Source organism: Lacerta agilis, chromosome 4, assembly GCF_009819535.1.
Source record: "Lacerta agilis isolate rLacAgi1 chromosome 4, rLacAgi1.pri, whole genome shotgun sequence".
Lineage (NCBI taxonomy): Eukaryota > Metazoa > Chordata > Lepidosauria > Squamata > Lacertidae > Lacerta > Lacerta agilis.
This window is the reverse complement of record NC_046315.1, coordinates 52,233,588-52,246,014: the sequence shown is the minus strand read 5'-3', so window position 1 is coordinate 52,246,014 and position 12,427 is coordinate 52,233,588. Positions and strand designations below refer to the sequence as shown.

Sequence of the window (12,427 nt, the reverse complement as noted above, 5' to 3'; positions counted from 1 at the left end):
GAGGCCATAGCTCTCTCAGCAGGTCCAATATCTTGTATCTCCAGTCTCAAACCCTGGACAGCCACTGCAAGTCAGTGGAGACAATACTTATCTAGACAAACCTCTTGACTCAGTACAAAACATTTCCTATGTTCCTAGAGTGGGGAAGTCTATAGCTGTGTATTTACAATGGAGCTGCTGCCTCTGAAATAAGAGACCATGTACAATTTAGCTTCACCAGCGAAGGCTGGGAGATACCCCCTTTCTGAAGCCCTTGAGAGTCACTGCCAATCTGTGTAGACTGAACTCAATGGACTTAAGGTCTGACTCGGTACAAATCTATGCTTCCTTAAAGATATTCATCTCAGTTACAGCATCGTATACACAAAAGTCATTTAAAAAAACACAAATCACTTTGATGAATGATGCAAAAGTGGTGAATGCACCCCATATCTTAAGCTGTGTACACACACTCTCATTTGTAGCACAAAAATGTAGTTTTTTCCTCAATCTGGAATTGTTCTTGTTTGTCCTCAACGTGCTGCTTTCAGTCTAGATTGAGGCTGGATTCTGCTGTCCACAAGGATGCTTACTTGACGCACATTTGAAAACCCTCCCCTAGGTTAGGTTATCCATGCTTTTTTCCCTCCCTGCACCCCCCCCCCCAGATGAATGGAGATGGGAGTGGTGACTGCTGTCTTGATTGGTGGGACCATCCATTTCAGGTGGACAAACAGAGGGGGGGGGCAGGAGTTAATGCAGAGTCAATCTGCTATGACCTTTTCTTTATAATAAAACCAGTTTCTCAATGAGCACTTTTCATGGTCAAAAAACAGGCAACAGATCTAGATAATGTACTTGGTTTTCATGGATTCTAGAATAAAATGTCTTGTTTGTGCAGTGATGGCTGTTTGGATGAGTTTTTGATGCCCTTCCATTTTCAAGGGGGGTGATGATAGTTCTTGCTGTATAAATATTTGTTGTGGTTGGTGTTGGATGAGAAATCAAACATTGCTTTGCTGTAAAAACCTTGTCCTGCGCTCCCTTTCTCTTTCATCTTCTTTTCTATATTGCTCTTCTAGTTTTTGCTTTTCAGAGTCCATACTGTACAAGGTACAATCTGCACATCTTCTGATCTTCTCAAATTGACTAAAATCTGCAACGTACTTCCCATTCGGAGAGAGAGAGACCACAGGCATAAACTCAAAACCCCAGAAGATCTCCTCTGGGATATATGATGTTCGGCTCTGGCAGACGGCACTTGTTGACTCTACGGTGGCATTCAGGAGGACAACCAGTTCAAACTCTTTTTCTTTAAGGTTTTGGGGTGTAAGATCTCTTAAAGGGCTGCTCTCATCCAATATGTGGTAAAAGGTCAGAGGTAAAATCAAGAATGGACTTTCTGCTGCGGAGTCAACGTGGAATTTAACAGTCGCTTGGTTAAGCAGAATCCTCTCACCTTCTTTAGTTTCGTAGGACTCGAGAAGCTTCCCTGTCAGCTGACACTGGATCAAGAGGCTCTTTCTCATGTTTGCCACTCGGATTACAAGGCACAGGTGGTCATTGTGCTTGGAGATGACAGCACAGTGACTGAATTTAATGGTCTCAGCCCTTTTTTTGGGTCTAGCAATTTTGGCTAGGAAAGTCCCCGTGATGAAGATCTCAATCAAGGTGGTGAGAACCAGCTGAGCAACTAAAAGGAAGATGGCATGAGGGCACTCTTCTGTGATGTAACGGAAGCCATAGCCAATGGTAGTCTGTGACTCCAAAGAAAAGAGAAATGCTCCAGTGAGTGACCTCACATGCATGACGCAGGGGGCCTGGTTCTGTGGGTGTTTGTTCCCTTCCAAATCTCCATGAAGAAAGGCAATGACATAGTAAATTACTCCAAAAAGAAACCAAGTCATTACAAAAGTAGCAGCAAACAAGGTCAGTTTATATCTCCACTTCATGTCGATGACGGTGGTCCACAGATCCTGAAGATAAAGCAGGTATATGCCATCGACTTTGTCAATCCTCACGTTGCTGTGGCCACTTTTGGACATCACACGAGGTTTGCTCCTCTTAGACTTAGCAGTGATGTTGCTGTTCACTAGTGGCGCTTGTGACATATTGATTTGGGTGGCTTCCATTGTCAGTGTCGTAGACCTAAATAGATAGGGGGGTTAGTTTTTTTAACAGAACAACAACAAAGCTATGATAAAACAGACTCTATATTTAAATCACCAGATTTTGATTACATTCCATATTTATGGGCAAAAATCTGCTACACTTTGGAAGTTTCTGGCATCGGCATGCAATGTTGCACCAAGTTAATTTCATAAGCAGAAAGTAATATAATTTCCTCCCTGGCATTCATGTCAATATAAATGACTTGACTCAAGAGTCCAGAAAATAATTTTATCAATTCAGCCCTACATTGTATTAAAATATTTCTCATATTTACTATTATGGAAAGAAGATAGGCTTCTCTTTAAAAAAAACAACAACCCAATAACAACATTAATTTACTGAATGTGATCCACTCAGGAGACAAATATTCCATTAACACTAGACCAGTTTAGCTATGACTTTCCAAATCAGCTCTGTAATTATGTCTCCCTTAGAAATGCTGGGGGGGGGGGGAGATTTTTAAAATGAGCACTTTGACTTTGATTTACACAAGTCCTCAATGCCTAGCTGTGTTAGAGGGGAAATAAAAGCAAGCAATCTTGTGAATGCCTAGAAAAGAGCGCGAGAAAGAAATATTTGCACCTGAAAGCTCTTCAAGGCTGTTTACATCATAGGCCTCTCCAATTTCAAAGAGTCAGTGGAAAAAACAGGAGGCAATTCACAAATTCAGCTTTCTAGCAATGGGCCCTGCCCTTAGCAAACACAGAAGGGACTGGACCACAAGTTTCTCGAAGTTTGTTTACTGTGAATCCTAGCTCAGTGCAGATGGAGATGAAGTGTGCCTCTGTCCAGGACTGAACAAAGCGCACAAAAAGCAGGAGGTGCCTTTCTTTGCCAGCTTGATGGGACAAAAAAAGACACGGCTTCCACGACCAGACAGCGGTTACGCAGCACAAGGCCAGAACAAGTTAGCAGGAGTTTCCAATAACAAAACTTCCTGTGCTAAAATCCCCCCCCCCCCAAAAAAACCCATGCATCCTTTGTACTCTGGCAATTCATGCAGCTAGTATTGTTTTGTTCCATTGTTTGGCTTCAAGAGAGAACTTTAATAAGTGAATCATTTTTATGAACCACAGGAGAGAGAGAGAGAGAAATACTTCTCCCTTGTAACTCCTTAAAAGAACATTTCTGGAAATCAACATACTTGTAGTACACAAGTGTGCCAACCCAGGATAACAATGTAATTATTCACTACAGTATTTCAACTTTCCTGTTTTGTCAGTAAAAGAATATTTATGTTTACACCCATAACTGAGTAGTAACTGTGGCAGGCTAAAGGTAAATTTGTGTTTATTTTTATTTCCTCAACCGGCTCACATATGACAACTCCTGAAAGCTCAAAAGGAGAAGGGGAAATACACCAAAGATCCCAGTAAAAGAACTTTTGTGTGACAGTAAAAACAGCACGCACACACACACACCCCCACACACACACCCCCCCACACACACAGTGCAACATGTCCGGAGGAAAAAGACAAAGTCCTGATGATGTGAGCAAGAACAATAAAGAGAGGAGGAGGGGCAGTCCATCAGAAAATGCTATTTAGTTTCAAAAAACTAACAACTGAGACAGGGGCAGGAGGAAATGCAGCTTAGGTGATGGCATACAAATCCCAACCGGGAAAACCATTTGAGAAGAAATGCATGGTACTTGTTCACAACCTTTGGACAAGAAAATATACTGGGTTTTTTTTTTTAACCAACGGACAGAGAACAGTACCAGATTTTCTCTTAGCTCCCCAACGTTTGCTCTTCATCCTACAGCTTGTTACTTCCTCTCGGACGTACAAATGGAGCTTGGGTGTGAGTCACCCATACTTGCCACTAGGAGAAGATGGTAAATTCATTTACACAAGTATGAAATGAATAGAAAAGCCCTTGTGCTGTTGACTAGAGTGGGGGTGGAGAAGCTCCATCTGCAAAACAGAGCCTGTGAACCCATAAGGAATTGTTGAACTGAGCCGCCTATAGTCACGCAAGGGCAAGAATTAATTTGCCAAGGTAACTAATCCTCATTTCTTCTTTTAACACACTGCCATTTTGGGTGTTGGCAGTCCACCGTGCAGAAACATGACTCAGGAATTACAAGAAATCAAGCAGCCCCTACCACAACAGGAGTGTGTAAAACCACTAATGAAGAGGGCTGCAGCTTACCTCTCAAAACTGAATTCCTTCCTAGTGAACAGATCATGGAAATAAGCAACCTTCTGGCCTAGTCAATTTCACACCTCAAGTATTAAGGAGCATTTAGCGCCTTAGAAGGGCAACTTGGACCCAAAGTAGCTTACTGAGATCAGCTTGCAAGAGAAGAGTTGCAGTCTTGAAAAGACAGGGTGAAACCCCCCTTTAGAGCATGTCTTCTGGTGAGGAGGCATCATGTCTGCATGGGTCTACTCCAAAGTACAAATCCAAACAAGTCATTTCAAGCAACAAGCCACTTGGAGCTCCTAGCAAAACACATTTCCTGAAGTGCCAAGGAACATGGTGGCAGTGGGATCAACTTTCTAATTGTTTCCTAGCAGCAAATGATTCAGGAGCTCAGATTAGTGCAGAAATGGGCAGACAGAATTTTCATTGGTTCTGCCAGATGGAGTCCTATTCCTCCAATCCTGAAAGAACTACATTGAGTGACCATTTTGCTCCCAAATCCCATTCGACAGGCTGGTACTTAACTTCGGAGCCCTAAATAGCTTAGAACCCAAATATCTAAAAGAGGACCTTGCATACCAGCCAGCCCATGCCATAAGATATTCAGTGGAGGTCCTTCTCCAAGTACCGTCCTTAGCTCAGATGCATTACATAGGCACTAAGAAGAGGGTCATTCATTCATTCATTCCATTATCTGCAATAGTGCCCCAGCTCTAGAATTCCCTCCACAGAAAATTCCTTTCTGGTGCCAACATGACGACGACTTAAGACACTTTGATTTGCTTAGGCATTATAAAGCATGATATTGCTTTAGTCTGACTTTAGCTGTTATAAATTGGTGACACACGTTTTAGACTTGCATCATTTCACAACACAGTAATTCAGTTTTACTGGCAAACCAGAGATTAAACTAACCCCTTTCCAGCCCCAGGAGGAGCATGGGGAGTGTTTGCGCAACCAGAGGCGGAGCTAGCTGCTCTGGCCCCTGGAGCGCCGCACATGCTGTGCACCCGGGGCGTGGGGCTAGACGCCCATGGGGGTAACACCTGCAGCAAGCGGCGAGTGTCCCGGGGGCGGGGCAGCGGTGTCACCCCCCTCAGGGATGACACCCAGGGCGCACCGCACCTACCACACCCCCTTCTTCCGCCAGTGCACGCAACACAGCTACACACTGCAGCCGACACACTGACGTGTCAAAACACACAGTTTGGAAAGCTCTGGTTTATTGTATTTTCATTTTAAAGTAATGTTTATTAAAAACCATCCTGGAATCCAATGGATGAATGGCAGTCTAGAAATCTTTTAAATAAACAAACAGACCTGGAACTAGAATGCAGATTGAAGACAAAATACCTTGCCATGATATGCTCCAGGGAAACAAGATGGGGAAAGAGATGTGGTGGGCACATCCAAGTCAGCCGTTTCCAACCTGGTGCCCTACATATATTGTTGAACTCCAGCTCCTATATGGTCAAGGATGGTGTGAGCTGAATTTCAGCAACATCTGGAGGGCACCAGGTTGGGGAATGCTGCCCCCAAATGGCAGTGTCCGAGTGAGGCAGTTAAAAAGGTTGTCAGGCAATCCTCAAGCAAACACACAACAGCCACCCAAAAGAATGGACAATAGAAACACAGGAGATGCCTTATACCGAATTAGACCATTGGCTCATCTAGCTCAGTACTGTCTACGCTGACTGGCAGCAATTTTACAGGGTTTCAGACAGGAGGCATTCCCATCCATCCCTACCTAGAGATGCCATGGATGGAGACTGGTACCTTCTGCATGCAGAGTAGATGCTACAGCCTTTATGGATTAGATCTTGGCTTGTTAGCCCACATCCAGGCCATCATTGCACTCACATGTCAGGCTACAAGAACATGTCCCCATACAATGTCCCCACCCTATCCCAATGATAATAATAATTTATTATTTATACCCTGCTCATCTGGCTGGGTTTCCCCAGGCACGCTGGGCAGCTCCCAACAGAATGTTAAAAATGCGATAAAACATGAAATATATTGCCGATATATTTTTCCTTTTCCTCCTCAGCTTACACAGAGTCTTCCTGGTTCCTTATTTCACCCCTCCATCTCCATCTATTGACTCTTAAGAACACGAGACAAGGTAGCTTGATCAGGCCAATGGTCCAACATCCTGTTCTCACAGTGGCCAACCAGATGCCTGTGAGAGACCCACAAGCAGAGCATTAGCAGAACTGTCTTCTGCCCACCTATGACTCCCAGCAGCTGGAATGCAGAAGCATACTGCCTCTGATAGTGGAGGCAGAACATAACTTCATGGCTACCGGTAGTAGCCACTGATAGCCTGGTCCTCCATGAATTTGTCTAAACTTTTTAAGCCATCTGAGTTGGTGGCCATCACTGCCTCCTGTGGGAGTGAGTTCCACAGTTTAAACTATGTGCAGTACGAATAAGCACTTCCTTTTATCTGTCCTGAATCTTCCGAAATTCAGCTTCATGGGATGTGCATGAATACCTGTGCCACGAGAGAGGGAGGAAAGCTTTCTTCTATTGCTTTCTCCATGCAGTGCATACTTTTATAAACCTCTACCAGGTTAACTCTTACTTGTTACTTTTCTCTAACCTAAAAAGTCCCAAATGCCGCAACTGTTCCTCATAGGTGAGTCACTCCATCCCCTTGATTGTCCTTTTCAGACCCTTTTCCAACTCTATCCTTTTTGAGGTGAGGGGACTAGAACTGTACACAGCATTCAAATGCGGCTGCACCAAAGATTTGGAAAACAGCATTATGATAGGAACAGTTACATTTTCAATTCCAATGATCCCTAGCATGGAATTTGCCTATTTTTACAACTCTGGTGTGCATCAGAATCTCCTGGAGCAAGTCTAAAAGAAAGTGCACACATGCACACATCACAAGAGAAGGAATCCTCCCTCCAGCCATTAAACATGTCTTATTATTATTATCATTATTATTATTATTATTATTAGTCTTACATTGCCTTGGGGTGATAAGCCTCTGAAGAAGGAGGAGGAGGAGGAGGAGGAGGAGGAGGAGGAGGAGGAGGAGGAGAAGAAGAAGAAGAAGAAGAAGAAGAAGAAGAAGAAGAAGAAGAAGAAGAAGAAGAAGAAGAAGAAGAAGAAGAAGAAGAAGAAGAAGAAAGGAGCTCCAGGCATATGGAGCAACCCACAAGCATGCCTTTCAATTTTCAATTTTCAATTTGCCCTCATGGCTTGACCTGTGATTCTCAATGTTATCAGGCCCTCTTGACCAATTTAGTTGGGACACAGGGCAGGCTTTTAGGGCCTTCATGTGTCTAATGAGCCCACATTCACCGATGGCATAGCAGAATGAGGATTAAGCTGTGAATTTCCAAAACAATGCAAAGCATTTTCCCAAGATTGTGCCTCAGGTGAAGGAGCTCCAGGCTCTCTCTTACACAGTTCAACATCCCAAGCATCAGCCTGCCCCTGCACAGAAGGACCACAGCCTCACTCTTGGCCACTGTCCCCTTGGCTCCTGTGATTTTGCCATTTTTCTCACTGTGTGTCAAGGTAGTGTCTTCTCTATTATCGAGGTTATAAAGCTCTGCATTTCTGAATTCCTGACCTGTTAAAGAAGCAATAGAATAGCATCTCACCAGTCCTTGGTGCCTTCCTCTTTCCATTTGTGTTTCTTTATTAGGTAACATTCACGTATGCACTTTAGTCACTTCCTTTCTTATCCTGGAATGGATCCCATCCGATCCTGGCTTCCCCCCACTCCACCCCAACTTCCTGCATTCTGTTTCTTTCATCATCTTTCTTCTCATGTGATCCTGAATTCCTGTTGTTTATATCCTTAAAGCCCACAGAAATCCAAGGAGGTTTATTTTTTCCCTTGGCAGAAGTATCCCCCCTCCCCTTTCCCTCTGCCATGCTTGTCAGAATAGGGGCTGGTTGCCACAAGGGGCCATTGGATACTCAATTTTGTGGCAATGATGGTACCCACCCTAGGAAAAGACCCTGAGGCAGGCAGTAAACTTATCCTCAAAGGTTTGTTGCATCCCCACCTCCTCCCTCCAAGCTTGACTGACTTCTGCCTGGAAGCATGAAAGATTGCATTCTTTCCAAACCTCTGCTTTGTTTATTCCAATATACTCTGTTGTAAGACTGGATATTCCAGTTAACTCACAGAAATGTGCTGTCCACTTTCTTAGCCCTGTCAATGTCACTTGATGTACAGTGAGGCCAATGAGCTCTCCAGCCCAATTTTGAACTGAGATGGAAAAGATTTCCTTTTACCACATCAGTCATCAAATGCTCCCCCTGCTTTTCTGCTGTGACACAGAACAAAAATAAAAGAGTGGATATCTCTTTTCCACTGCCATCTCATATGATGGGTACGGGATAATAAATGATCTATTTGTGGGGAACATTTCCATGAAAATTGTGAAGTTGGGGCAGGACAGAGATCGCAATAAAATAGATGCCTATATCCCTGGAAGATATGGGTAGGGCAGTGGTGAAGCTGGATTATTTTGTACTCTGGACTTAATATTCTTGTGATGGTGTTGGTTAGAGCTATAAACAGCCATGCAAAGCCCACAATTATCATTTCTCTTCCCACACCAACATTCCATATTTTACAACTGATATGTTTGGAGGAAGGGAAAGAGCTTGCCAACACTGCTTAACAACAACAACAACTCTGGGCATGTGCAGTTTTGCATTTGAAATGCACTTGCCTCGTAGCACCATCCTGATGATTACAGAACTTGTAGTTTGGCAAGGTGCTGAGAATCCCAATGCTTGCCCTGCCTTTTGTGCACAGAAACATGACCATAGAATTAGAGTTGGAAGGGACCCCAAGGGTCATCAAGTTCAACCCCCTACAATGTAGGAATCTTAACTAAAGCATCCATGACAGATGGCTATCCAACCTCTGCTTAAAAACCTCCAATGGTTTTGTTCTACTGTCTGTTCTACTGTCAAACAGCTCTTGGGGTTGTATATACTAGTTTATGGCTGGTGTGTCCATATTTCCTGAGCTGATTGTGTTTCTTTGAGCAACATTTTGTGGTCTGTGGCTTGGTTACTTGTGGCAGGTACTAGCTAATCTTAATCAACGGATAAACTTCAATGTTTTAAAATACCTTCAGCATTTAAAATAGCTGTGCTTCCTTGCAGGCATATAAATATATTCCAATTACACATTTGCCAAAAATAACAGTTTAACCTCTGGGATATCAAAGAATGTTCATATAGTTCTGTTTAGAGCCTTCCATTGGATAGAAGGTTGGTGTATCAAACAATATCTTATGCCTTCATGGAGACAAAGCATTCAGCAAATCCAATAGGTTTATGGCATATGGATTGTCATCATAAACTATTTATTTTAGGAGACATCTCAATTGATTTGTGTTAGATGTATGAGTGGGCGAAGCTTTTAGGATTACTGCCACAATCCATGCATCAGTGAAAGGCTTGCAAATTGCTATTGTTATTTAGCGGCCAAAGAGTAGGATGTATTATATTTGATGTTGGTTGACCAGGATTGTTTTTTTCATGGAAATCAAAACCGTTTTAAAATGTAGTGACTCTTACATCTGCTATTTTGTTTAGCAGCAGGAGTTCTAACGAAGCTGTTGGAATAGAGACAGCACCTTACACAAAGAATCTCCCATTCCCTGCTGCAAGCAGATGATATTTTTTTTTACGTTTTATTTTATGAATGACGTTTCCGGAGTTGCAACATACTCAGGCTTTTTGCTTCTCCCTTGCCAACTTCCTTGAATTCAGACACCTTCACTAGCACAGCTAGACATCCAAAACAGAGATCAGTGATTTTCCACTTCTCCCTCTCTCTCTCACCCTTGCCCCGGTTCATGCTGTGTGAATATTACCTGCCTTTTAAAGACAGAGCGTTTCAACAGATATTAGCACACTGAAGGGCTAAACTTTCCATTCCTACAGCTCCGCGTGCCAGATCAGAACTGCAGGTCCCCAAGAGATTTTATCATCTGCATGCCCATGCAAAAACAACACAGAGCACTTCAGCTCTGTATCAGTTTACATCTTCAAAGTGCTAAGCAAACATTAATTAATCCTAACCACAGTCCTGCAGAGAAGGCAAGTATCTATATCCCCATTTTACTTACATAGGAGGAAAGGAGCCTAGTCATATGCAGATCCCTATAATGACTGGCTAGAGAGCCAAGAACAAAACTCAGGCATTACTCCCAGCCTTTAGCTTTCTTGCAGTGCTCCAGTTTCAAGTTTCCCCTTTCCCCTTGATTTTTGATGGGCCTCCTGCCTGGCACCACTTTCTCCATACTCCAATCTCTCTTTTATTTTCAATGTCTGCACAGACTCCCGCTTATTGATTAAGAGTGACACAGAGACAAGTGCCTTGTCCTGCTACCCCCCCCCCCAGTCTGGTGATCTGTTAAGGTCAGCATAGTCATTCTCCTGTCAATTAAAACAGCTTGCCCAGAATGGTTGGTCTTTTCTACCGCTATCTCTCAGCTTCTTCACATGACGCAGCGATCCATGACATCATGGAGCTCCCCGTGTGCATGAAGGCGCGTTTGTTTATCATTCTTAAAAAGCATGTAGGGTAGCTATCAGTGCTACAAAGAATAAAGCCCCCACCTGCACTATATATTTAAGGCAGTATCGTATTACTATAAGCAGTTGTGGGAAACTGTAGGATCCCGGGAACTGTAGTTTGGTAAGGGTTCTCAGAGTTCCCTGGGAAGAGGGATTCACCATTAAACTACTCTGGGAATTGTAGCTCTGTGAGGAGAACAGTGGTCTCCTAACACTCCTCAACCAACTATAGTTCCCAGGATTCTTTGGGGGGAAACATCACATTAACAATATTCCATCTGTTAATATCAAACCAATGCAGTATGGGGTATGTATGGAAAGTTATTACAAGTTGTGCGCCAAGATCAATAATGCCAGGCTTAACCCTGCATAACTTGGACCTAAAGATTTATGCTGCACATCACCCTAAACTGTATTGTTATAAATAATACTATTAATCACCGCTTGATAATACTATAGGCATGTATAAGTAGTGCATACTTGTTTGGCTTAATATCTAAACAGTGTGCCAATCACACACACACACACACACACACACAGGGAGAGAGAGAGAGAGAGAGTGAGAGAGAGAGAGAGTGAGAGAGAGAGAGATAGATATTCCTGTTTTTTATAGCAGTTAGTTATTAATGAATACATTTCATGCTCCAGGGCATTTTTGCATCAGCAGCTACCAATGGCAGATATGGGCTAGAATGGATCCAGGAGTTCACTGGATTCCTGGTTTGTCATCCAAAAATGGAACAAACATTGCATCATTGGAGGAGTTGTTATTTTAATGTGGATTCCCAGACTATTCAATCAATTTCAACTGCATTCTGTGGCACTTCCCAAAATTGTTTCATTGTTTTATTTCATATGCTGGCCAGCCTAGTGGATTCTTGAATCCAGACATGTATTTTAATAATTTTAGCACAATTTTGTTTTGTAGCTTTGTTGTAGATAGTATGGCATGGTATTTTCTGCAGTGTTTGCAGAAAATGATTAATCTCCCAGAGAGACTCTTCATTAATGAACTATAATTCGTTATTTTGCCAGATCTGTTAGGCTTAGGGATGAGAAAGATATTCAGTATTGTTTTGTTTTTAAATGTGAACTCACCTTGTTTGCACTTTCTGCAACAATATGTGAGTCAAAACACAGCTATACTTCCAAATACACCCTTATGGTGCAGTTCGTCAACCAAAAAATTACAAACTAGAGGGGAATGTGCATAAAAATTCATATTAGTGAAAATATCATTATAATGCTTTATAGGAGGGGAAATTGCTTTCAAAAATCTATGTATTAGACAAAAATGTATAAAACACATACTAAGATGCTGGTGAATTTTCATGAGAACAAAAAATAAAATAAAAAATGAATTCACACAGTGACCTGGAAATGTGGTGAATGGAAGGTAAGACTAGAAAACTAAGAAACTGATAGTTGACAGATGGGGACCATCCTTAGAATGGCCACCCTGAGTTGTAGCAGATACAATTTTGGTGGGCTGCTACTTTTCATGTGTATGTGTCAGATTTCATTAAGTCTTTGTTTCTCTTTATATCATCACTGC

At 42.5% G+C, this 12,427-nt stretch overlaps 1 protein-coding gene across 4 annotated transcripts in view; it reads right to left on the bottom strand.

Moving 5' to 3' along the window:
* Positions 1–715: 715 nt before the first annotated feature.
* KCNJ15 (potassium inwardly rectifying channel subfamily J member 15) overlaps positions 716–12,427 on the bottom strand; it is a 28,203-nt gene continuing 16,491 nt past the window's right edge. For all 4 annotated transcript variants that reach the window (XM_033147021.1, XM_033147023.1, XM_033147019.1 and 1 more), the window contains one exon: positions 716–2,127. In XM_033147021.1, coding sequence (XP_033002912.1) covers positions 984–2,127 — 1,144 coding nt within the window. In that variant the 3' untranslated portion in view covers positions 716–983. The remainder of the gene's footprint in view (positions 2,128–12,427) is intronic.